Source organism: Chrysochloris asiatica, unplaced genomic scaffold, assembly GCF_000296735.1.
Source record: "Chrysochloris asiatica unplaced genomic scaffold, ChrAsi1.0 scaffold00328, whole genome shotgun sequence".
Lineage (NCBI taxonomy): Eukaryota > Metazoa > Chordata > Mammalia > Afrosoricida > Chrysochloridae > Chrysochloris > Chrysochloris asiatica.
The window spans coordinates 1,833,627-1,861,070 of NW_006408846.1; the positions used below are offsets into that span (position 1 = coordinate 1,833,627).

At 42.5% G+C, this 27,444-nt stretch overlaps 1 protein-coding gene across 3 annotated transcripts; it reads right to left on the bottom strand.

Moving 5' to 3' along the window:
• Positions 1-144: 144 nt before the first annotated feature.
• PHC1 (polyhomeotic homolog 1 (Drosophila)) lies at positions 145-27,444 on the bottom strand. Of its 3 annotated transcripts, none has more exons than XM_006875456.1 (16): positions 27,307-27,444; positions 25,761-25,769; positions 23,957-24,114; positions 22,224-22,334; positions 21,318-21,398; positions 20,652-20,801; positions 19,930-20,085; positions 8,782-9,277; positions 7,386-8,167; positions 6,724-6,868; positions 6,157-6,368; positions 4,628-4,742; positions 3,303-3,411; positions 2,937-3,087; positions 2,306-2,537; positions 145-1,180 (listed from the first exon to the last, which is right to left on the bottom strand). In XM_006875456.1, exons 2-16 carry the CDS (start codon positions 25,762-25,764, stop codon positions 1,026-1,028), a joined length of 3,057 nt encoding a protein of 1,018 aa, XP_006875518.1. In that variant the 5' UTR covers positions 25,765-25,769; positions 27,307-27,444; the 3' UTR covers positions 145-1,025. The 3 variants fall into 3 exon arrangements, with proteins under 3 accessions (XP_006875518.1, XP_006875520.1, XP_006875519.1); XM_006875458.1 differs by having other exon boundaries at positions 553-1,180; positions 25,757-25,769; positions 27,307-27,437; XM_006875457.1 differs by lacking the exon at positions 25,761-25,769 and having other exon boundaries at positions 553-1,180; positions 27,307-27,416.

Consider the following 27,444-nt stretch of genomic DNA (forward strand, 5'->3'; position numbering starts at 1 on the left):
TTAAATGCAAAAAAAAAAAAAACAAAAAACCTACACTTTTTGTACCAAAAAGAAAAAACACAGATTAAAAAAAAGAGAGAGACCAGGTTGGCTTAATCATTTGCGTGAAACAGGACAAATATTGTGATAGAGTACGACAAGAGACCAATTTTCGATCTTTTTTACTGAGGAAGGGGAAAAAAAAAATATTTTGAATTTTTTGTTGTACAAGGAATAGCACCTAAGGCAGGTACTTATATTCCTGACCTTAGCCCCACACACTCCTGTTTTATAAAGCTATAGGACAGAGCAGAGTTGGAATTGAAAAGAATGGTAGGGTAGAAGACAACAAATAAACTGGGGGGTGGGGATGGGGTTCAGAAAGAATGACAACAGCCACACAGGTGCCAGTCAAACGCTTTCAGTCCCTGCAGCAAATCACATGCCAACCAAGTCTCTGGTTGGTGAGCCTGCCATGGATGCAGGTGAATGTGGAATACTAAGGGAGGGAGTGACAATAAACAAGTAAGCTCTGGGCCATGCCACAGCCACAGCGGGGCAATCCAGAGGGAAGAGGGGGTATACCGGATTTTGCTACTTGTGTCACACAAGCTAGAGAACCCTACCTCTCCCCTTGGGGAGGCAAACCTACATCCCACCCATTGCCTTGCCTTACCATATTGAATACTCTCTTCTTGGAGAACTGAGACTGTCTAGATGCTCCACTCCAGGATAAGGCTGAGCAGCCTTTGTTCTCTAGACTGCCACTTTTATAAAGATAGACTTAGGATCAATGGGAAAGGTAAGAATTGCGAACTTTTTAAAAAAATTAAGAACCCAGAGAAAATGTCAAAAGCTGCTGCCATGCTTGGAGCACCAGCACCCAGTTTTTTGCACTCCTCTTCCCTGTCTCAATAATCCCCTTGCTGGGAGATTATATAATTGGAACAGCTCTTTGTTCCCTACAAAGTCTCTGCTGGTTCCAGGTTATATGACCCAGACAGTAAGGAGTGTCTGTCTTCGGCTGATTTGTGCAAGAGAGCACATTAGGTTTCCTTGAGGACATTTATCTTGGCGCAGATCTTGAGGGCAGGACCCAGTTTGATGTTCATGGCACTCATAAGATGTTCTTCTTTAAGTAATAAAAGGGCCTGTCCATCAATTTCCTGGGAACGAAACTCCTCTGCAATCTCTTGGCAGCCTAGAAGGAAATGGCAGGAATGTGTAAGATGCTGCATTTTAACAAAGGGAAGTCAAAGATGTAAAAACGAGCATTGTTAAGTTGGTTCCGACTCAGCAATTACAGGGTTTCCAGGGAGCCACTAGTGAGTTTGAACCACCAGACTTGTGGTTCAAACCAACCTTGCAGTCCTGTGCTTTTCCTTCAGCGTCACACCATAAACATGCTTAGTTGTTGGTTCCAACTCAGCAACTCTGTATAGGGTTTCAAAGGAGTGGCTGGTGAGCTTGAACTGCTCACCTTTTAATTCAAACCAACCTTGCAGTCCAGCTCATTAACCCACAGTGCCACTAAAACTCACTTTTCCTAAAGTCAGTTATAAAGGCCTAAGATGGCACGCAAAATACAATTAAGGCAATTGGCTATCCAAAAGAAACAGCCAAGGTCACGAAAGGGAAAACTAGTACAACTAAGTCCACAGAAATAACTTCATCCAAATGGCTATAAGGGAATAGGAGAAAAAAAATCGTGCACATTTTCATTTACCTCTGGAAATTATTAAAGATCCTTTGTAACAGTTTAATTTAAGGGGCCGAATTCAAACAAATAATAGCAGGATATGATTGATCTCTGGAGAAATTTATCCCTTTGTCTAAGAATAAGTTAGATATTGTGGAGGCAACATGAGCCCTCTTAGTTTCTAGTCACCACCAATAAAAAAAAGTTACATTTTTTATCCCTGTTGGGTATAAAAACATCTTTTCTCTAAAAAGTTGTGTAAGATAAATAACTTCAACAATTAGAATTAGAGGCTTTGTCCTACCATGTAAGCCCTGTTGTTGTTAAGTGCCGTCGAGTCGGTTCCGACCCATAGCGACCCTGTACAGGGTTTCCGAGGGTGTAAATCTTTACGGGAGTAGAAAGCCTCATCTTTCTCCCGCGGAGCAGCTGGTAGTTTCGAACCGCTGACCTTAAGGTTCGCAGCCCGATTCGTAACCACTACGCTACCAGAGCTACCAGAGCATGTAAGCCCTACTACTTAAAAATAAGTTAAATATCTTCTCGGACAATGGTCCATGTGGAATGGTGCAAAGAAAACAAACAAAGCATACACATGCCCCAGGTTCTGGTGGAGGCCCTCAGTACCTTGTAGAGAAGCAATAAACTCATACACTTCCTCTACACTCCAACGGCTAGGGTTACTGGACAGAAACACAGGGTTGATGCCATGTAATTCTGGTGTTGGCGGAGCTGTGTTGGGATTCACCAGGTCTCGTTCTCCATGCCCAGCTCTCACTGATAAAGGCCCCGGAGATGTTGGAGAGAGTGCTTCATCATAACTGGAATTATCTGAACCCCGACTAGAGTCTTCTTGTCCCTACAGAGAAAATAGCACAAGTGAGGGCAAGAACAGCTCATCAGTATCATGAGTCCCAACTTCCTCAACCAACCTGGGTTGGAGTTAACGTTAGGCATACAGTAAAACTCATCTCATAATGTGAAATCACAGTCTTGATTCTCCCTTTTCTTGCCATATTACTAACAATGGCTCTAGATTATCTCTACTCAAGTACACTATAAAGATTAATGGATATGTGAACCAGTCATCAGGCATGAGGAAATAAAGATCAGGATGTCTTGAAATTCAGAGTAATAGAATCCACATGAAACCAGAGTTCTGGTGTCACACGTTTTACCTGGGCAAAGGTATTGCTCTGCAGGGGATGAAGCTAAAAGGTCCACTTTAAAGGTGGCTGGCTCTACAACAGAAACTGACCCGGTGACGCTTGCCCTGGATCTTGGTACGGGCAATGTCGGAGTTGCTGCGGCGGGGCCCACGGCGGCGAACACGAGCATAGTTGGCTTCCTGAAACTCTTTCATTTTTTTCCTCTTCAATCTGAACTGGTGGCTACAGCTCACATTGTACCTATAGGTCAGAGGATATGGAAGTGCTATAAAAGGTATCAGCAGTGCTACAAACCACTCTTGCTACCCAGCCCTAAATGTGAATTGCTACTTTAAGAGCTCATTTGGAGTAGGGAATAAAAGTGAGACATAAAATATCAACAGTGAGCTGATCCCAGAGAATGTACGACCTTTGACATAGGAACCATGCTGAGGCAAAGAGGGGCCTATAAGTACCTCTTGGCACAAGTCATGGAGCAGAACCTCTTGGAGCCACGAAACTGTTCCGCTGGGGCGTACTTCCCACAGTACTCGCACTTTAGGAGGTTTGCCTTCTTATCTAGTTCTGGAAAAAAAAAAAAAAACAACAGGCATAGCTGGAGAGTCAACATCAGTTTCTGCTATCCCTCAGGCCATCGTTAGGCCTAGGCCTGGACTGTAATCTTTCAGAGATATACTGACATAGTTGTCCCCACCAGAGACCCATACAACCTAATTAGGAATCTCACACAACATTCCAGAGCCATAATATAAGCAGGGAGAAGGTGGGGAATACAGGTAAAAATAAGACTGGACACAAGGTGATACTTGTTGAAGCAGAGCAATCGGCACATGGGGGTTTTCATTTGACTAATCATGATCAAAAGTTAGAAAATAAATTAGAAAACGTAAAAATCTAAAGTCATAAGGATTTGTCCTTCAAGATATAAAGTTTTAGTGTCTTTCTATTTGCATTGTAAATGTCTTGCTAGCTAATTTTATATGGATTTATCCAAATACACTCCATCTTTGAATGGGAAAGAACTAATTGACTAAAATGAGAAAGATAGCAGATCCTTCTTCCACAAAGATTTTCAAAACCAAGGAGGAAAATCTACAGTCCTTAATACAGATTACAGAATCTATAACAAGGAAAAACTGGAAGTTAAGGATATTAATAACCTACTTTAGATCTTTTTTGTTGTTGTTGTTGTAAAAGTAGAACTCTGGTAGCACAGTGATTATGAATCAGACTGCTAACCTCGGGGTCAGCAGTTCAAAACTACCAGCTGTTCCACAGGAGAAAGATGAGGCTTTCTGTTCACGTAAAGATTTACAGCCTCAGAAACCCTAGTACAGGGTGGCTATGAGTCGGAACGGACTCCATGGCAAACAATAACAAAGCCTTTTAGTAAAGAAAAATGTAACAGGTTACCTTAGCTTGATAAAATTCCCAGTAACTTGTGACTACATACAATGATACTAATACGGCTTCTGCGTGTTGATGAGAAACTCTAATGGCACAGTGGTTACAGCACTCGGCTAACCAACAGGTAGTGTCTGAATCCAATAGTCCTCTCCTCAGTACAAAGACAAGGCAGGCTGTTTCCATAAAGATTTGCAACTTTGGGGAAGTTCTACTCTGCCCTATAGGGCCGCTATGAGTTGGAATCAACTAGACAGCAATGAGCAGGTGTATAGTAAAACTTAATATACTTATTTTAAATGACTCATTATTTTATACCAACTCCTCAAACATATCTCCATGAACCTCTAACCCAAATGGGGTTTTAAGTACTTACCAGCAGATGGGCTGTCCCCTCCCAAGGGGCCACCTGACTGATTCTCATCCAGTCCTGTTGTGACACCAGTCTGCAGTGGCTTCTCAGACTCTTTCAGCAACTGAGAACAACCCACCTGTCCAAGTGACAGTTCACAGTTAAGTTAGCCTGTTTCCTTTCTGTGTCTATATAAGCTATCTGACATTCCTCGCCATCATTCCTTTGCCTGTATCCAAGTTTGGCTCAGAAAGAGTTACTTTCAACATTGCAATCAGGAGTCTAATTGGTTTTTTTCAGCTAACCCATTCAGTGGCATCACTAGGGTTGATGTAGTACACCCTCTCTGTGCAGTTAAGTCATGGTGTCACCACCCTATGGGCCATCTCCCATACCAGACCATACAGAATCTTTAGCCATGTTCATTGTCAATTATAATCCACAGACTAATCTGTAATATGAAGAGCTCTGCTAGCGTTGGTGGTTACGAGTCAGGCTGCTAAGCTCAGGGTCAGCTGTTTGAAACTACCAGCTGTTACAAAGAAGAAAAATGAAGCTTTCTGCACCCATACAGATCTACAGCCTCGGAAATCCTATGTAGCTGTAAACTGCTGAAATGTAGTATTTCTTAGATTATCCAAATAATAAACAAAACTGTGTTTTAAAATCCTATATTACAACACTATTAGTAACTGAACAGAGAAGGCTTTTTGATTTCTCTGTTTCCTTTGATTACTACTACATTCTTAATAGTTACTGATATTAATGACCATTTATTATTGCTAAAAACACCAGAAAATTTAACAAAGTCAGCAAGTACAAAACACCGTCAACAAAAAGTACAGCCCGTTCTTGAATTTCACACGATGACTATCTGAGAGTTCTGACTGGAGCACGTTAGAAGTGTCCAAAAGCCCATCAGCATCAAGTTTTAGCCATATACTGATGCATGTAAGCTGGGCTTACAAAACCTCTTCTTGTTCTAACTAGCTACAGAGATATAAAACACAGTAACTCTTCAGATGAAACACTGAACAAAACTTTTAGACAGTCATTTTGGTGTCACCCTCCTCTGACTGCATTTCCCAGTGTGGTCCCCACCCCCAGCACCAACTCCCCTAGTGATGCCACTGAAGTCACCAGAGTCCCTGCCCTGGGGCTTCCTATTTTGTCCTTTTTCCTTGCTAAGGTGCAGAATGCACTAGGAGCCCAATCAATACATCGGGTTCTAGTCTTGGCTCTGCAACTAACTTTCTGGTACCTAAAAAAATCTTGCGTAACTTCTCTACCTCAATTTTATTCACTATAAAACATTCTCAATTGTCAAACACTATAGGTTTAAATTTTACTTTCTTCCTTTCCTTCTCTCTTCCCAACATTTTCATTTTCTCATGAACACTCTCCTTTCTCTTCCTTTCCCCCTCTATAACTATCCCAATACACAGCACACATTCTCTATTAAACAGCTCTTGGCCTTTTGTTCTTAGTAGAGTATGAAAAGACAATCAGACAAGTCCCCACTTTAAAGTCCCACCTTCTGGCCCCACCCTCACCGGGAAAGGCTCTGCTCCTTCCTGGATAACAAAGCCTTCAATGATGTGAGTGAGAATCTGGGGCTTCACAATGGCCTGTGGGGGTTTGGAGTCACCCATCTGTCTGGACACCATGGCTAGTGTAGGAGGTGGTGCTGACGGAGCAGGAGTCAAGGTTACTAATTCACTGTTTGGGGTATTAGCATTCACACTGGCCACTGGTTCAGCTTTTTCTGGAAAACAAACACAGATTAAGGAGCAAATAGGGAATGACATTATTGACCCAGGTAGATCTTCCACAATGATACATCTTTACATGCGCCAGACTGCAAAGCCGTCTGAACTGCAAGGTTGGTGGTTTAAGCTCACCAGCTGCTCCTCGGAAACCCTATATAAGGTCGCGATGGGTCGGAACCGACTCGACGGCACTTAACAACAAAAACCTTGATTACTCACTCTGGATTCCCTGTTTTTGTTTTGTTTTATTACTTTAGGACCTTTTCTATGAACTAGATTTGTCTTCTGGCTCATTTAAAATTCTCCTATCTCTGTGCATTCCAATAGCATTTTATTGTAGAAGTTACTTACCTCCAAGACTGTTTTTCTCCTCTATGGCCTTTGGGCTCTCTGCTATTGGAGATGCCTTAGCAGGTATCATTGAACCCAATGTAGAAACATCTCTCTCTTCTTCAGACTCAGCCTTGCGTTTGACAGCCATTGTCTGGGGTTTACTCTATACAGTAAATAGGAAATAGGGAAGAAGAAAGAAACCAAGACGTATGAGTATTAAGACTAAAAGGAACCAAAACTACACCCATACTTTTGGGATCATTTTTGAAATTCTATATTCCTCAGTTTGTATCCTTCCCATAGTACATGAAAATTGCTGATCATTTCCAAAAAAACTTAACTACTACATCGGAGCAAAAGAAAATACATTATTTGGTCTTTGCCTAGACCTTGAGACTCTAGTTTCATTACAGAGCAATCAAGAACTGTTCTTTTTCTAAAGATTAATTAGGTCACGGCTATCTTAATACATACTCAAAAGCCTATAACGTTTGCAGTAGCAAATTAAAGAGTATAAAGTTCAGATATGCCCATTAATGTGTGTGGTCCGTCTTTCTCTCACAAAAGGAGCAGGTAAATATCACTATTAACCTCAATTATTAAAGTTCCATCTATTTCTACTAGACCCCAAGTCCACTCTCAAGGTGAGAGTTTCTTTAAAACCACCAGACATCACTCACCGGCAGGTGTACAGACTGCATATAGAAGGCAGCAGGAACCTGGGTTACAACAGGTGAGGAGGTTGTTGCACCACCCTTTACAACATGTGCTGTCCCCTGCACAGGGCCAAGGGTCATCCCAGAGGCCAATGCAGGAGGGCACTCCTGCAGTGCACCAGGAGCCTGGGGTGAAGGTGGTGAGGCCGCCAAATGGGCCTGATTAGCTGTCTGCACTGAACCAGGCATTCCCCGGGAAGTAGGTACAGCAGCTGCCAGCTGTGCCAAACCCAAAGCCTGTGCCTGGGCTGTACCTGGCTGTCGGGTGCCTACAACTTGAACCGGGATGTGAGGTGGTGGTTGCTGAGTAGCAGACATCTTAGCAGCTCCTAACTGAGGAGGCTTAATAGGTGCTCCAGGTGGTTTGGACTGGATGGGGATGGGTGGCTTGAGGGCTGGGTCAGGTGGGAGGGACAGAGGTGAAGACTGAAGCATAGGTTGAACCACTAAGGTCTGAGCTTGCTGCTGGGACTGGGAAGGTGCGACCTGCTGAGTAGGTGGGACCTGTGGGGGCTGAGGGGCAGTGAGGGTTGTGGCTTGCTGCTGTTGCTGCTGCTGTTGCTGCTGTTGCTGCTGCTGGGCCAACTGGAGGTGGGTGGCTGTGTGGAGCAGCTGTGACTGACGGTGCTGGAACTGTTGCTGGTGGTGGATGGCAATCTGCTGCTGGATCACCACCTGTTTCTGCTGTAGGTGGATCTGTTGTTGCTGCTGAATCAGTGAATGGGGTTGGATCTGTGTGTAGGTGGCTACAGGCATATACCCACAAGGGAACAGAGAGAAGTACAGAAAATAATTATCATTATAAAATAAAAGTAAAATCATCTTTCCACGATGTAACTAGCTTTAGATTCATACAGTGAATAAACTTGGAGGAAACTTAGAGATCACCTCATTCTTACTCTTCCCCCTGAATCAGACATGATCATAATCTAGTCTTCAACACCTCAAAGAAAATAACTCCCTTCCTTGCACAACCATTTAACAATCCTCAAAAACTCTCCTGCATTTCTCTAACTTCCATTTTCTTTGATCTACTTAAATAGCAAATCCGTTTCACTCTGCAGTCAGCAAGACAGACTGGCTCCATGAAAATAGGGAACGGGTTTGTCAAAGCTCTACCTCCTAGAACACAATAGGCCCTTCAATAAGAACTGAGAGAATGAAGGGAGTAAACTGAGGAATTCAGCAGAGAAAACAAGGCAACTTATGAAGCAACTGCTACCGGGTGTGAAATCGAGATTGATCTGTTATCTGTCCTCTCTTCTCCTAACTAGTAAGTCCAAGGATGACATGATTTTTCCTTCCACTACTCCAGGGCCAAGTTGTGAGAAAAATGGCATTCTGAGAGGTGACAACTCACCTGAGCTAATAAGAGTCTGGCTGGGAGCAGGGGCTGCTGTCCGTGTCAGGTTCATGCCCACACTCTGCTGACTACTCCCCTCGGCTTCCGCCTTCTTGGCTGCTGCACTTTCGGCCTCTGTCTGGCTGCCCTGGCTCACAGTCACTGTTTGGGCTGCAGGCAAGGGCTGTACCACTCCTGTGCCTTTTCTGGGACAGCTCCCACCACCACCCATTCCTGAGGAAGGCAACTGTCCCAAGCCCCCAGGTGCCTGGCCACCTCCACCTGGACCCATAGACCCTGGGATGCCAGTTCCACTGCCTCCACCAGCTTGGCTAAGGTTGAGGGACTGGCCTGTGGCCCCAGAGGAAGCCTGAGCCACAGCAAGGGCCTGACTAGAGGCCTGGGAAAGGCTAGAGGTAGGGGAGGCTCCAGGAGGAATGGCCTTCTGAGTTGAGCCTTGTATTTGGGGTCCTTGAGCTGAGGCCTGTTGGTTCCTCACTGCCAAGTTCTGCACCTGAAACACATATTTAAAAACAGACAGATTGGGAAAAACATGAACAGGAGACACTAAGCCCAAAGATTTCTGTGACAAGATTTCTATGCAGCAAAGATAGCTACACAGTGTCATATTCCACAGCTCACCTCAACTCATACCACCAACTTTATAATAACATACATTAAAGTCTTAACAGTCTCTCAAGGAGAAACTTTGAAATCACATCTGATTTTCTAGTTTCCTTCACTCACTAACAAGTCTGTAATTAAATCTGGTCATCTGTTCTTTCAAAATGTCCCTAGGAGGCACCATCATGGAAACTTCTTAGACATAACCACACATCTTGTAGGACACAAGTTCCTAGGCTTGAAGGTGATGGGCCATGGACTCCGGGGACATCTACAGCAATTGGCACAACACAGTTCAGACGATGATGCTTTGCATCCTACTTTGGTGAATAGCATTTGGGGTCTTAAAAGCTGGCAAGCAGCAAAGGAGAGTAAAGAAAACCAAAGTATCAAGAAACTAGTCCAAAGGGCTAAGGGGCCACAGTCTACACAACTTGAGACAAGAAGTAGAAGGTAGCTGGCTACCAATACTGACCAGTCTGTCTGGGATCACATCAGAGGGTCCCAGAAAGAGTAGGATAAATTCACAAAGAAGGCCAGACTCACTACTCTTAGATAGATTAGATAAACCCAAGTCTACGGCCCTACGACACTCTTCTGACCTGGAACTGATGCCGCTCCTGGAGACTCATTTCAGAGAAACAGACAAGGGCCCAACTATTGCTGATAGAAATATGTTCCTTAGATCAATCAATTACATGAGATCAAAAGGAAAACATTTGACCAAAGCCAAGATGAGAAGGCAGGCAGGAGTACGAAATACAGACACAAGGAAGCGGGGAACCCAGGGCAGAAATGGAAAAAGTGCTGACACACTGTGGGGAACGCAACCAATGTCATGGGATACTCTGGTGTACAAACTATCAATGGGAAACGAAATTACTCTGTAAACTTTTATCTAAAGCACAATAAAATTTTTAATTAAGAAACAGTCCAAATCTCCACTCATTCATTCAACATCTACCAAACAACTTTGGATGCCTCAGGTACTATTCTGGATACCAGAAATTCAAGAATAAAAGATAAGCATGAAAGACTTGAATGAATACATTCTACTAAAGAAGGGCCAAAAAGATCAGTACAACATAATCTGTGCACAGGTATGTACAAGGTTGAATGGGTGTAGAGAAGGAAGATTTCCTACAACAGGTGATGTCTGATATGAGACGCAGCATGTACTAGTGAAAGTGGAGATTTGAAGACACAGATAACAGTACTTGCAAGGCCATTTCTTGTTAATTGTTCTTAAGTGCCATCATGCTGGTTCCAACTCATAAAGCTAGGAAAAAGCACAGCACTTTTAGAAATTGGAAATAGCTCATTATACTCGTTCTGTTGTGCAAAGGGTCACTATCAGTCAGTACCAACTCAATGGCAACATTTAGGATAGGTTTCAGGAAGTGGCAAGAAACAAAGCTAAGAAAGCAGGTTGAGGCTAGGGAGCTAAAACAATGCCAGATCAGGAAGGTCCTGTGTAGTAACATAAGGATAGGCAGAACTTGAGTGTGGAAATGTTTATCTGTCTGCTGTATTGCTATAGTCTCAGCACCTAACACAGTGCCTGATACACAGTTATTGGCTCTAAAATAGGAATACTGGAAAGGCATGATGAACACCTGAGGAAGGGAAGCCACCACAGAAGATTAACCAGAACGTTGTTATTTTTAAGTGCCATCAAGTTGGTTCCGACTTATAGTAATCCTGTATAAGGTTTCCAAGGCCATAAATCTTCATGGGAACAGAAAACCTCAACAGCTGGTAGTATCGAACTGCTGACCCTGTGGTTGGTTCATAGTCCAGTGCTTATTCTATGGAGCCGGCATTCTCCCCACTAACCAGAATAAACATGATTAAATCTATAGTGAAAATATCCCTGTGCATTGATGGAAGTTTAACCACTTTGGAAAACGTTGATGGATATTCACATAACCTTTAACCCAAGAATCTACAAGAGAAATTAAATTCTTATCCTTGCACAACTGGAGGAATATATAACATTCACAGCAGCACTATTTACAATACCAAAAGCCTAGAAATAACCTATCAAGAGAAGATGAATGAATTGTGGTGTGTCTACACAATGGAAGTTTACATAGGTATCACTTTGAATAAACTATAACATGCAACAATACAAATGGATCCTAACAACATGTTAAGAACCAAACCAAAGCTATCGAGTGGATTCTGACTGGTAGCGATTCTATATAGGGTTACCAAGAATATAAATCTTTACAGTTGCAGTTAGCCTCATTTTTCTCAACCTGTGGCTAGCATTCCAGTGTTTCTCATATAGTACCACCAAAAAAAGTTTACATACAATATAAAAGTGTAAATGCATACACACCCCAGTAGGGCTTGCATTCAGCATACGTTAACTTGAAGCTGCTGTCCTCTCTCCTACACAACTCCAGTCTAGACTGCCCGCTTCAAACCTCATCATCGCCACTGGCAATGCTGCCAGACCTGCAGGCTACTGGGGGCTGTGGAATCCAGTAGGGAATCCTCATCCCAGTGCTGACTGAGCCAGTGGTACAGGAAAGGTGCAGGAAGGACTGCCGGAGGAAACGACAGTGCCAGACCCAGAGGCAAAAACTATACCTGAGAAACCAGGGGTAAGCCACACGTCCTCCTCAACCTCAACAAGGGAAGCTGAGGGTGGTGGGTGTAGCGCTTTGTAGCCCAAGTACAGAAGTTTAGCTGTCCAGGGCGGCAGCTGCCGTCTACATGAGACCCACCAGTTTGCAGTGGGCTACAGTGAGCGGCCTTGGTGGAGGGCCAGCAGTAGAGAGGGAGCGGGCTATCAGAAAGCCTCCTCCTTTTTAGGGCTTGAATTCATTAGTAATACCAACTTTCCTGGTGACGTCTCATCATTAGACAAACCTTCATAATTGGTGATTTGGTTATTGTTTCAAAAGCATCAATGATAGGACAGTTAATATAATTTATTTCAGAATTCTCTATCATTTTACAGTGATAGAAATTTCATGATGCAATTTCTAAGACTACAGAAACCACGTATAGCGAGCCGAATAGCCGACTAGGAAGCTGTAGGGTGATTAGCTCCTCGTTGCTTCCTGCCCTCCTCCTTCTCTAGGCTGGATTGGAGGGATTGCTGAGAAACAATGGGAGAAGCTGCATGTCCCAGGACCCCGCTGACGAGTGAGTTCAAGTCATTATTTCTTCCAGTTTTACATGAGTTCAGATGGGTTTTTATAGCAGTACAAGGAGGCTCTGATTTAATTTCAAGCTTGGACTTAGCAAAACAGATCTTGTCAAGTGTTTGGTGGAATATTAAGCAGAGAGTCTGTTTTTTATGTTTTTCATTTCTTCAAGGCCCAAATTTAAAAAAGAAATCTTGGGGCGGTGGATAGGGGGAGGGTCTATTTAGCACATGAAATATGGTAGAAAATGTTGTAAGTATTAGAAACTGGCATTGTGAAAATTTAGTTTACGTATCTAATTTAGTTTTAGTTAAACATGTGTATACTTGGTGATGTGAATTTCCATTAGTATAGAGCTGGGAGGGAGAAGGAAGTAGAAGTTGCTGTAAGCAGAACGAAATCACCAGAGCTGCTGGGTTTATAGTCCTGGCTGTGCCAGAACCAATGTGCACTCTGGTTGGAGTTGCCAACACAGCCTTGTCACTCTGGAAAATAAAGGCTTAGTAATGTTGAAAGGCTCCTCCCAGCCCAAGTGAGTCCTTGTTTAAGAAAAAAAAAATGGGGGTTCCCAATTTCAAAGACAAGCTCTCTATAATATAAGAAGGTTAGTTGGCATGGGGAGAGACATTCTGTAGAACCAGCTTCCCTCATTGTGCAAAAAGTAGACTTGTCACATCCCTGTCCCCTAAACAAAACAAAGCCACCCCGTCTTCTTTGATTTTATAGACAGTAAATACTAAGTATGGTGGCTCTGTAGGATAAGCAGTAGACTGCAACTACATGGTCAGCAGTTCAAGTAGGCATGACACTCTGCAGGAGAAAGATAAGATTTTTTGCTCCCTCATAAATGTACAGTCTCAGAAACCATGTGTAAGGTCGCTATGAGTTGGAACTAACTCACTGGCACGTAACATTAATAAGCAGCAGACAAGGTAGTGACCTAAGAGGTAGCTTCCCATCCAGTGCTTAACCTACAGCAACACACCAGGATTTCCTACATATATACACAGACAGATATATATATATATATATATATATATATACACACACACACATACATACATACTTGTATCTGTTGGGGTCTAGTGTGGCTCTGTTGGATATGCATTGGTCTGCTAATCTCAAAGTTGGTGGTTTAAACCTCCAGTCCCTACTCAGAAATGCTATACAAGGTCGCTATGAGTCGGAACTGGCTCTACAGCACTTACCAACAAGATCTATACATTGTTGATTTTTCTGGAACTTGCTTCAAAATAATCCACTGACAGAGAAGAGTATGGGCAGACTGGCCATGTGTTGAAGCTGGATGATAGGTATATATATATATGAAATTCACTGTAATTGTGTATGTGTATGTTTGAAATTTCCCTTAATAAACAGTGGTGGTGGTGGTGATGTGCTGTGGAGTCGGTTCCGACTCATAGCGACCCTATATAGGGTTTCCTAAGCTGTAAATCTTCACGGGAGCTGAAAGCCTCATCTTTCTCCCACAAAGCAGTTGGTAGTTTGGAACTTGTGGCTAGACCAACTTGTAACCACTACGCTACCAGAGCTCCTAATAATCTGTACTTCTTTAAAAACTATGTAAGTGCAATAAAACCATATTAAAAGGGACACAAGAAAGGATAAACTTAAGAATCAGAATGATCATTACCATACACAGGGACAGGCAAGGGACAGAACTGGGAACTGCTTATTGGTGCTGAGTGTCACTGAGTCTTACTACATTATTGAAGGGGAAAAAAGTCCTGAATAAGTCAACAGTGGGCCATATATGGACCAATTACAGTAATGTGTCATGAACCAAGGATATGATCTACCATATTCTGTATACTGAAGGTACAACTAGAAATATTAATAACACCTGAGATTATGGCCCTGGACCACCCTTCAAGTCTGGAATGCAGCCCAACTTTTGGTCAAACAGTGACAACAAGGCTAGTAACCTACGTTCACTAAGAACGATGGAATAGTCAATCATTCAAAATCAAACGGGCAACCTTTACCTAAGGACAGTGTTGAGAAAGAATGGGAAGGTGGGTGTACTGGAAATAGGAACATGTAGGAAGCAGGATAACTGTTGAAGTCAAGTCAATTCAGACTCATGGTGACCCCCCATGTGTGTCAGAATAGAATTGTGCTCCACAGCATTTTCAATGGCTCCTTTTTAAAATGTAGATCTTCCAAACTGATTCTGGGTGAGCCAGAATGTCTCATTTTTGGTGAGCTGTCAACAACGATTGTTAAGTGTTCACAAAATCAGGGACTTTAAAACTAGTACACTAATCCAAGTGAAAATACAAAGAACCTGAATTCAGACAGTCACAGTAAAGAAGAAACAGTCTGAGAGACAATTTTAAGAACCAGGTTTGGATGCACACAATATTCTACCCTGTCTTTCCAACCTATTCCTATTGGCGTGCTCCCATTACGATGTTACCAACCTCCAGCTTCACACTCCTTATTATTGCTCAACTTTTAGTAACTGTTTGCATGCACTGTCTCCATTCACTCAATTCATACTATCCTCCATGATCACACTACTTTAACACCCAGCACTCCCCTGACACAATTCTCTCGTCATGTTAATCCATCTTTCTTGCCTTTCTCTACTGCATTCAACAGAGCTGAGGGCCCCCCAAACCATCACCACCCCCTGCTACATAGGCACACACTTTATTACATTCTATTCCAGTCTTCATGTTGCTACTGTTGTTATTTGCTATGGAGTCAATTCTGACTCATAGCAACCCTGTATAAGGTTTTCAGGTAGCAGCTGGTGAGTCTGAACCACCAACTTTGTGGTTACAAGTCCAGTGCTGATCCCACAGTACCACAGCCTGTTCATTGTACAATATAATTAAGACTTACCTGACTGCTCTTTTCCAGTCTTTTGCTAACCCATCGCCCACCCCTGAGCTGCTCCATTTTCTAAGGGTTCATCCTAAACCCTTAGAGTGCCATTTAAAAGACTCATTTCTTCTTAATCCATACCATCTCTCTAATTTCAAAAACTCCCTTGACTTCAGTATCATTATAAACCTAGGACTCTCAAATGTCTACCTCGAACCAGACCTCTTCACTTGGCGTTAAGAACTATATACATATATATGTTGTTATGTGCCAGGGAGTTGTTTCCAACTCATAGGGACCCTGTACAGAGTTTCCGAAGCTATAAATCTTTACAGGAGCAGAAAGCCTCATCTTGCTCCCACGGAACAGCTGGTAGTTTTGAACTGCTGACCATGAGATTAGCAACCGGATTCATAAACACTACACTACCAGAGCTCCATATATATACGTATACATATATAGAGTCATTGTGTGGCACTGGAGGGTAAGTATTGGACTGCTAACAGCAAAGTCAGCAGTTCAAACCCACCAGCCGCACCTCAGAAATGCAATACAGAGTCACTGAGTTGGAAACAACTTGACGACACTTAACAGCATAAACTTAACAAATATATATATTGGATTCCATATAATAAGCACTGGACTGAGAACCACAAGGTCAGCAGTTCAAGCCTACGAGTTGCTCCACAGAAGAAAGATAAGACTTTCTACTGTCACCAGACTTAAAGCTTAGGAAACCCTATACAAGACATTCATCTCTTTCTCTCTCTCTCTCTCTGAATCAGCACATCCGTGTGAGTGGTTCCCAGGCACTTCTAGGTTGACATGTCCACGAGCAGACTTCCCTGTAAATCCCCATCTTCTCACTGTTTCCATAGCGCAGACTACACCAACAGTCACCCCAGCACTCCTGTCAGCTCTCATCTCTGCCATCTCCTTCAACTTCCTAACCACTGAATCAGTTCACTGTCTTCAAGAATTCATCTTTCTAAATTTTCTAAGTGAACATCTGTTCACTTCTCTCCATATTTACTACCAGTCTAACTCAAATCACCATCTTTACCCTACAGCATCTTTTCTTCCTATACTCATTCATATCCTTTCTATTCATTCTCAATAGAGAAGCCAACATGGTCTTTTAATACACACGCCCCTTAAGGGTCTGCAAAATGAAGTTCCCCGTAACTCTCTAGTACCGTTTTCATGCCCCTTTGCCAAACCCGAGCACACAGACCTTCTCTCAACCCCTCAAACATATCAAGCTCTTTCAGGCCTTTGGGCCTTCAACAACTTCAGAATCCCCGGGTCGTCCTTGCCTTACTAACTTCTAGAGGCCCCAATTTAAGTGTCACCTCCTCAGGAAGGTTTTTCGTGACTCCTGCCCCTCCCAAGGCTCCATTAGGTCCTTTCCTATGTTTTCAGAGCACTCCGGACTTTCCAGTGAAACAATTATTAAACCATTCAGGTGAATGTTTCATGTCTGGTCCATACTCTCCATCAGTGTAGTATAATCATGAGTCTCTTGGGCTCCACGGCTAAAGAATGTCTGATACACAGAATGAGCTGACAATATATCCAAGGACTGTTCCCAGCGTCATACATATCAACTCAGTTAGTCCTCACAACCCACCTTCAGGTAGGAGTTGTGCAGTACTCATTTTATAGATGAAGAAACTATGAAAGGAGGATGTTAGATCATTCATTCAAGGAATAGGACACCAATTTGCTCTGTAAATTTTCACCTCAACCTTAGAGCTGGAATCTAAATCTCAGACTCACATTTTTTAACTACTACCCCCCATCCTTCCATATACTGACACTCAGATGACTGGATGGATAAATGTATGAATTGAATATGAAGCAATCCCAAATTTATCCTCCACTTTCACTTCTACTACCATAATTTAAAATACAAGTCTTCTCTCAACTACCCTTCAGATCTGGAAAGTAACTCACCCTCGTGAGTCAATTTTCAGCCAAGCATTAGATAGGTTTATGGGGAGGAAGGGGAGACAACAACATTAATAAGGACTACTCATAGAATGGTCAATCATTCAAAACCCAAAGGGCAGCAGTTTTCCCAGGACAACATTGAGAAGGTATAGGAGGGTGACTGCAATGCAAACAGGAACCTCAGGGAGGACACGGGATAACTGCTGTTGCATGGAGGGGAATGTAACCATGGAGATGAAACAAAATTCATGGTTTGTTGTCTGGAAACTTTCACTCAATTCACAATAAAAAATAAATAAATAAATACATGGAAGCCCCTCAATGAGATGGGCTGACACAGCAGCTACCATAATGGGCTCACACATGTAACTGTAAGGAAGGTGCAGGACTGGGCACAGGGCCACATGAGTCAGAACCAACTAGACGACATCTAACAGCAACAACTAAAGGCCTTACCTTATAACTACATGAACCCCAAGAGTTTCTTAAGCAGGTTCCCTAATTTATATCACTTTCTTCTCCAGGCACGTTTGATACTATTCTTTCCAAAGTACTTTATTTATCCTGTGAATCTTCTGTTCAATAACGAGCAATGACCCTGCTTACTATGAAGTTAACTATACTTCCTTTATTTCGTTTTCAGGCTCCTCGCTAACATAGGCCTCTTCTACCACCAAACCTGTTGTCTCCACATTGTCTCCCTCACCATTAATCCCCATACTACACACCCCCTCACACTTACATACAGGAACTATCCCTTTATGCTTGCAGAGTTTCTTCTTACTCCAAATCAAATCCTAATACATCGTTCTGCTCAAGTGCCCCACAAATACACAGCCAACTCTTCTCTGAACTCATATGCCACTCACATGTAAGCTCTTTGAAAATAAGACTTATTTCTTTTGAATCTTCTCAAAAGTTTCTAGCACATCACGAAAAAGAGACCCTGAAGAAAATCAAAGACACAAGGAACAAACTAGTCCAAAGGACTAATGGATTACACAAACCAGAGTCTTCACTGGCTTGAAACTAACAGGATTAGACGGTGCCTGTCTACCACTACTGACTGCTCTGATCGGAATCAAACACAAGGTACTGGACAGAGCAGAGAAAAATACAGAACAGAATCCAAGATCATAAATAAGAAACCTTTCAAACTAGACTTATTGGTCTGAAAGAGAATGGTGAAACTCGAGACTACAGCCCATAGACACTCTTCAAACCTGGAACTGACCCCACCCCTGGAGATCACTTTGCATCCAAACAACAGACAAGGCTTATAAAGTGAACAATTACACTTGTCGGGAAGGTGCTCCTCAGAACACTCAACCATTTACCAAAAACAAAGTGCAGAAGGAAGGAAGAGGCAGGAAAAATGGGGGAATGGAAACAAGGAACCCAGGGAGGAAGTGGGCAGAGTGCCGTTACGTTAAGGGGATTGCAAGTAATGCCACGAAAACAAGATGTGTATAAACTGTTGAATGGGTGACTAAGGTGACTAATTAGCTCTGTAAACTTTCACCTAAACCTCAATAAAATGTTAAAAAAAAAAAGAGAGAGAGAAAGAGAGAGAGATTTAAGTTCCTTGTTTGTACCCCATTGAAACGATAGATTCAGGCCCAAATATATATGTCTGTGTGTATATTCACACACAGACATACATATTTCTATATCAGGAATAAAGCAAGTTAAGAAATAGGGAGGAAGACATTTACTAAGAACAAAGGTGAACAGGAATGAGGAAATTGTTGACAGCTGAGAAGTGCAATAACTCCTAAGTGCAAAGTACCAAACCAGATTTTCCAGATCCACAGGCTGTTTTCCATCAAATCGATTTCCTTGAATCAGAAATAGGAGGAAATGGAATGCATGCTTGCCTAACTGCTTCCATGAACAAATGCCTCTTTGCCATGAGACCAAAAGAACTTGATGGTGCCCAGCTACCATCCTGAACATTTTGATTAAAGAGTCTATGAAAGAATTCTAACCAAAAGGGGGAAAACACAGAACTGAATTCCAAATTCTCATGGAATACAGAATTTCTAGAGCCACTGAGGCCGGATGGATCCCGAAAATGCTAAAATTAGAATATCAAACCAAAAGCATCCCCTGAAATCTTTACACCAAACAATAGGTTAGCTTACTTCATAAAGAATGCTTGCCTTGAACATCGTGCTCTTTTTGAAGAACTATATATGGGATCAAATTGACAACAGCAACCTGAAAGGGCAGCTAGGAAGCTTAGGGAACAGGGAGTTCATGTGAATGGGGAAGGGATCATTTGGAAAACAAAGACAAGAATAGTTGTAGAACTTGAAGAATGTAATCAGTGTTACTGAATTATAGAAACTACTGAGTCAGTATGTTTGGCTGTGCACACTCTTTCAATAACAATATATACTTATAGAATAAAGAGAAACACTTGCCTTCCTTCCTAACTCAAAAGTTGTAAGGAATTCAAATTCCACAGCAATTAAGGAAAGGGAGGGCAGGAAAGAATTCTGAAAAATTGGCAAGGGAGCAGAAAGGTGTGTCTTCTGTGCGCCTACAGGCAGGTGAAGTGGTAGCCACTGACCTGGTCGGCGTCCGCATGGACTCCAGGAGACTGAGCAGATGGTACCTCCTGCTGAACTGCTGCCACGGCCCCGTTGGGCATCAGGATGAGTTGGGAGGCTAGAGGCACATTCCGGCCCAGGGTCCGGTTTACCTGCAACAGGTTTCCCAGCTGTGGCTGGCAAGGAGAGCAGGAAGAAGAGCGGAGGAATAGAGGACAAGAGGAAAAGAAAAAAGACAGAAGAAACGGAAGGGAAGGGCCACAAGACAAAATAAACAGAAGATATTAAACAGCTAAGTCCTGCCCCTTTCCACACCAACCCGGGAGCCTCTCATCCTCCATGTACGATGGCTTATCCAGAAGAAAACCTAGAGTGTACAGAAAACTACAGACTGACAGCAAAGAGTCAAACAGCAAAGAAGTTGAGACAAGGAGGATTTCAGAACAAGCACTTATACATAAAAAAGCAGATGAGCTAAGACATAACACATCAAACTTGCATACTTGAGCCACATGTTTAAAGTTTGGTCTGTATTTAACTTAATTTAGTCAAATATTAAGAACAACACCTTCTAGTTTAGGATTTCCATGTAATATAAAGGTTAATGTGAACACCGACGTACATAAGGTACAAAGTAGATCAGCTTGCCTCAAAGCATCTTGGTAAGGAGGGCCATGTAAAATGGCCCTCATTCAAGTCCTTATCAGGGACAAAACTATGCCCCAGGGCGTTGGTGGCTTACCCGTAAATACATCTGGGCCTGGGACTGGTTGAGGGGTGGGGAGGTGGTGTTCCCCAGTAGCACAGATTGGGTCAAGGTGGTGGTACTAGGAGAGCTCACACTCTGGGATCGGCTGATGAGCTGGGCGGCCGACGTGGTGGCCAGATTAATCTGTGTGGTACAGAAAGAAACAATGACTAGGATTTAGGAGAGAGAAGGGAAATGTACTTTTTCCCTTACTGACAAATTCAGAATGGCACAATCAAGAGTCAAGAGTAGAATATTTCACTTTCATGCAACCATGGGTAAATTATTAAAAACGCCCTACCCGTATCTGTCATGGTGGCTACTTTGAAGAACTGCCAGAGTGAGAACAAATACTGTCTTTCACAGTTGAGAAGGCAAAGGAATGAAATGGATGAGACCTTGTTTCTCAGTGAAGGACCCAGAGATTAGCCTCTTTCATTTGTTATCTCCCTTTTTCCTAAGATTTCCTTCCTCTGTTCTTAAGCCCTCTTATTAAGACTAAAGTTAGCTACTTTCTGTCTTTCGTCTGTTCTTGGAAAATGAGTAGTAAACATCCACTGATAGTCCAATACCCATTCTCAAATCAACTGCAGGAAATAGTTCGACTCAGGGACAGAGATGCAGAGGAAGACGCCTCTCAGTGAGGACTAAAGTACTCACCGAGGCCTGGGTGGTAGGGGACTGCTGCTGGGCAGTGCTGGTGTTTGGGGAGCTGGCTTGCCGACTGGCAGCAATAGTGGCCTGTGAGAGGGGAAGGAAAACAGGAAACAGCAGAGACAATAAGGAAAGGGTTTTGAGTCTTCCACTCATAAAGCACAGGGAGAAAAAAACAAAACAAAGAGTTCAGACAAGAAGAGACTCTTCTCTCCAGTAGGGAAAAGCCTACTCGCTATCCCAAAGAAACCTCCGTTGCCATATATACTAATCTAACAGCCCCACCCCCACCCCCCCCAAACATGGCTGGCAACCTGTCCTCTTGGCTCTATTTTCTTTTCAATAGGAGGACCTTTGGTTGGTCACATCATGAATCACTGATAAGTCTAGCTCACAGCCCAGAGCTAGCCAACAGAAATACAATGTGAGCCACTAATGTAATCTGCTAATATGCATTTTTAAAAAGTAACAAGTAATGTTAATTTTAATAATTTATTCTATTAAACTCAATATATTGAAAACATTTTCAACATGTAATCAATATAAAATATTATTATTAATTAAGTAGTTTACTTTCTCCACCCCATTTAGTCTTTAAAATCTAAAATTTTACATCACATCTTAATTCGGACTAGCTACATCCTAGCACTTCACAGCTGTATGTAGTGAATGGCTACCACATTGGACAGTGCAGATCTAGAACATACCATTCTACCTCTAATGGCGCTTTCTCCATGGTTCTTATTGCAACCACAGAAGCTAAGGTCCATTCACCCAACATCCTATGGAAGGGCAAGAGGCAGAGACTCTGATCCCGGCCTGACTCATATAGGATGCAGTATCTCAAGTCTCTCTATACACCTGAAATGTCTATTCCCTCCTTCTCAGGCCAACTAGCTACTGACCACTCACCTGCTGGACAGCAGCCAGACTGTGCAGTTGAGCATTGCTGAGCTGCTGCTGGAGCATGAACTGGTGAAAATACTGAGCCGCATTGGGCTGCCGCTGCAGGGCCTGCAGAGCCTGAAAGGAGAAAGAAGGACCAGACCACTTAGATGGATCACGCCTAACTTTTAATCTATATGGACTCCTGTGAAAGAGAGCCACAGGAAAAGGAGAAACCAAGGCAAACAGGAGACTGGGCTACATCATAAACATCTTGATTTACGCATTTTATACAAAGGGCTTCAGAAAGTTCATGGGAAAATTGCAGTACCTTTTCATTCCATTTTTCCACAAACTTCTTGAAGCCCCCTTAGTTCTGCTAAGGTCTATTCTGGTACATAGCAAAAACCAACCCACTATAATCAAGTCGATTCCAACACACAGCAGCCCTATACTATAGATGGTTTCGAAGACTGCAAACCTTTACGTGAACAGACAGCTAGCCTCGTCTTTCTCCCACACAGTGACTGGTGGGTTTAAACTGCCAACCATGTGGTTAGCAGTCCAGTGCCTAGCCCACAGCACCACCAGGACTCATTCTGGTATATACAGAAAAGGAAAACAGTGCAACTCACATGAACCCTTAGTGCCCAAAAGGAGGCCTGAAAGTATATAATAAGTACATAATAAGAGAAACAGAACTGGGACTACACAGGTTGAAAAAATCATAGGATGTTGACTACTGTAAAGAGAATTAAGAAAATTAAACCACATTTTAGGTCTATTCTAGGTCTACAGTAAAGGTGGTAAGAGCTGTGTTGTTGTTAAGTGCCGCTAAGGTGGTTCTGAATGATAGAGATCCTGTATAGGGTTTCCAAGGAGTGGCTGGTGAGTTTGAACCACTGACCTTATCGTTCAAACTGACCTTGCGGTCCAGTGATTCATCCCACAGTGCCACACCAGAACTCCGAGAGAGCCCTAATGGATTGGAAATAATGAAACCTACAACAAATCATGGTTTTGAAATATTCTATCAGGTAAAGTTCTCAATTAACTGACATTTTCAAGTACTTATAGTATCAAGTTAGTTGACATTTATGTAAGTGATACATGTAATTCAGTTTTAGCGTTAACTGATTTTACTGTGTTCCTATTCTTTAATCATTAAAACTGTTTTCATAATGGGCATGGTTATTCTAGTTACTAAAATATTTTGTTAAATAAAAAGCCCCGTTCTCAAACAGAATTCTTAAAGCCTAAGATTTACTATTTGTCTAAAAATATAGGAAGATGTGCATACACACATTACTCAAGGTGATTTGTAAAAAAAGGCCAAAGATGAAAAGCTTGACACAATCCATGAAGGGAAATGGTTAGTTAACATTCAGTCTAGTTAGTTGGACTAAATTCTATAAGAAAGACTCAACCTCATTTTATGTTTGCCCAAACCGTTGTAAAAAAACTCAGATTCTCAGAGCTAAAAAGGACCTCATTTTTTGTTGATGACTGTCACAGCAACCCTGTGTAGTGTTTCTGAGGAGAAGCTGGTGGGTTCAGACCGCCGACCTTGCAGTTCCAATTGACCTAGGTCCAGTACTTACCCTAGAACACCACACCAAGACTCCTTAATAATCACCTGATTCAAAAGGCCACCCACTCTGTTTCCCTGGAAAGGAACTAAGGCCAATTACCTTCAAGCAGTCATGTTTATCCCCAAGCCAACACTCAGAGATCCCGGCCCCTCCTGAGTTCAGCCTCACCTGCACTGCTTGCCGTTCATATAGTGACATTTGAGCTATCTGGGGCCGAGAGCTGCTCCCTGAGCTGGAACTCCCATTGGTGGAGTTGGAGTTCTGCTCACTCTCAGTCTCCATGATAGTGGTCCAGGATCCCCAAGGCTGGTACTCTGACTCAAGACCTAGACAGAAGCAGCAAAGGGTTAAAATGTACACCTTGATCCCAAACTGTTATTTCACAACTTTAGTCAAGACCACAATAAGCCTATAATTAATTTAAGAATCCTGTTAAGCCTCAGGATTTTTCTGGTCTTAGAACTCCCAAACCCACAAAACATTCTTACAACCATGCTTCCCACACTATCTTTTGAAGCGATGCAGTGTCTATAAGCAACAACCTTTACATATCCCCTCATGGTTGTCATTAAATAAAATGGCCATGTTAAGACAGTATCTCACAGTACTTAAGGCCACCTTACATTCCCACAGAACTTTGTAACAGGCTAAAACCAGCCCACTTAACAGTTGCTATTATCAATTTTTATCTCTATCTGTATCGCTAGCAACATCAGCTTAACAGCCACCACTTACTGAAAAGCCATTAGGTGCCTGTCACCGGGCTATGCTCTTCACCTGCATAATCACTCTCAGGGCTGTGGTGGTATTATTATCCCCCATTTACAATTGTGGAAATAGAGGTTTTCTGAAGTTAAAGAAAGTGTGCATGGACATATAACTAATCAACATCAGTCTTTAAACTAGCACTTGCTTCTTCAATACCCCTCCCCCACAAAAAAATCTGTGATTAAGGCACTGCCTGCCACTCACTAGGAATACTTCATCCTCATTTTATGAAAGAAGGCCTTACAATACAGATGTTAAATGGATCATGGGAGGTCATAACACTGGGAAGTAAAAGCGCGAACCTTTAACTCATATAGCCTAAATAGTTGCCTGGTTCTAGCTCAGTTTACTGTCACTTTCTCTCTTTAAACCTCAGTTTTCCCTTTTTGCAAAGACAGCAGATGATATGATACAATCATATGAGTTGATCATATAAGTTAAATTTTAAATAAATGATATAGTATAATATCATTTTAACAAATGTCTCCTAGGCATAAAAACATAACACTAAATATGTAACAAAGTAAATCCTTAAAAAATTAATTAAGAGTCCCAAAAATTAAGAGTCGCAATGCAAATCATCAAAAACTTTTGAGTCTACTGAGGGGATCAGAATTTACCTTCCAGAGACTACATTAAAATGTGCAAAAAAGATATACATATGGAAACATTGCTAAGAGCCACTCAAAGAGACAGAACAGAAGCTAGAAGAATATGCCTACAAATGGGCACTAAATGAAAGTAAGGTTTTTTTGTTCATTCTTTTTTTTTCCTCTTGTGTTAAACCTAGAAACTATATTCTCTACTGGGCACAGAGCCACTAGAAATATCAGGTCAGCAAAGCAAAGCACTATTTGGCTTAGGAATGTAAACAGCTAATGAGAATTTCTGCTCAAGGCTGTCAACAGTTTTATTGGGGTGAATGGATTTCTCATAGAATTGCATCAAAGGCAAACAAAGTAAATAAAATTAAACCACTTATCCTTCGCAAAATTTCACATCTCTTACTCCCTTCCCAACATCATCTGATCATAACATTATCCCACGAATTTTACCCATCTTTTCAGTTTCACTTAGGAATAACAAATGTCACTGCAAACATGGAAATAACCCACAATATACATAGGAGATAATCAACTTCAACTCTGTCTATCTTCTCCCCACATATTTTGCCAAAATATCAAAGCACTAAACAGATACAGACCCATGAGTCCTCATTATCAGCATGTGAGGGAAAAAAAGTGGGTAAGGATTAGAGGCAGCACGGTATAATTGTAAAGATCACTGGACTTAGTTAACAGGACTCACAAACATAAGACTCCTTTGTGTGTATCCTTTTACTAGCTTTGTTGTTGTTGTTGTTGTTGTTGTTGTTAAGTGCCTAGCTTTACAGGAGTAATAATTCTTACATTTATATGTGATATGTCCATAGACAGTATATGACTTAGCTCCTCAAAGAAAGAAGTTAAGTTTCATTTTTTTTCCTAGATTGTGACATGGGAGTAAGCTGGAAAAGGACCAGCTTAAATTCTCTCAGAAAGTCAGAGGGAACTGTCTTCAAAATCAAGATTCTTGGTTCTTGCTGTGGTATCATTAGGTGCCTGTCGAGCTGATTCCAACTCAACAGCAACCTAAAATACAACAGAAGGAAACACTGCCCAGAGTCATGCGCTATCCTCACAATTGTGGTGTGTGGCAACTAGTCAGTTCCAACTCATGGCAACCCTGTATAGAGTTTCTGAAACTGTAAATCTTTATAGGAGCAGACAGCCTCAACTTACTCTAGCGGAATGACTGGTAGGTAGATTCGAACTGCTGACCCTGATGTTAGCAGCCCAGCTCATAATCCATTACTCTATCAGGGCTCCTTAAAAATCTATTCCTTCATGATCAAAGTTGGAGCTGTAAAGCTAAATAGACAACAAGAAGTTGGGGAGACACTTTAGATTTAAAATTCAGAATTAAACTGGAAGAGAAAGTGACAAACTGATTGATCCCCAGGGTGGCTAAACCACGGTCACATTTGATGTGCATAGACTTACGGAAGGAAGCTGGGAAACGTTACTGAAGACGACCTGATACTGGGCCTACTGAGTCAAGAGTTGGAGAAGATCCATTTCTCTTGAGTTTTTATAAAACTCTCTTTATAGAAGGGATGAGGAATTGGGGGTAGAGGTTCGCAAAGAAGACTGTGCCAAAAGTCTTTAAAAATGGGGCCAGGAAACGCCAACGGGTCCTTGTTCTATACAGAAACCTGGATGAAAATGAAGTTCTAATGAGGACTCACATACATCACGGGAAAGGGCTAATACAGTGGTGTGCCAGGAGTGAACTGACCCAAGTTAGCAGAGAACTGTGCATACTGAGCGCCGGGACACAGGCAGGAGGGCGACAGAAGTCAAGGAATCGGAGGCTGAAAACCCAGGGAACCATTAAAAGCAGGGAGATAACAAGACAGCATGCTCAGATGAGAGAACCAAAGTCAGAGAAGGAAAAATGAATGAGGAAGGGGCAGTCAGAGAAAACTGGGGAGACGGACAGACAGCATTAAGCACACTGAAATGAATAGCAAGAGGACTTGGACAGGCAAAGCCGAAGGACCGCAGAGCTCAGCGCTAGAGGTAGGCAGGGAAAGATACTGGGGGAGGTACCTGGGGCGTTACACAGACCGAGGTGGCTAAAGAAACATCCCCGAGCAGCCAAGCCCCCAGAGGTCCTGCCTCTGCCCCAGCCCGTGGTCGTCCGGTTACCTTCGTGCCTGGCTCTGCACCCAAGTCCTCCCGGGGGGCGTTCACTTCATGTGCTGGGGGGTCCCCGGGCGCCAGGCTGGGCGGGGGGCTCGCTCGGTCTCCGCGGCGGGTTCCCCTCGCCTCCTCCCCTTCCTGGAG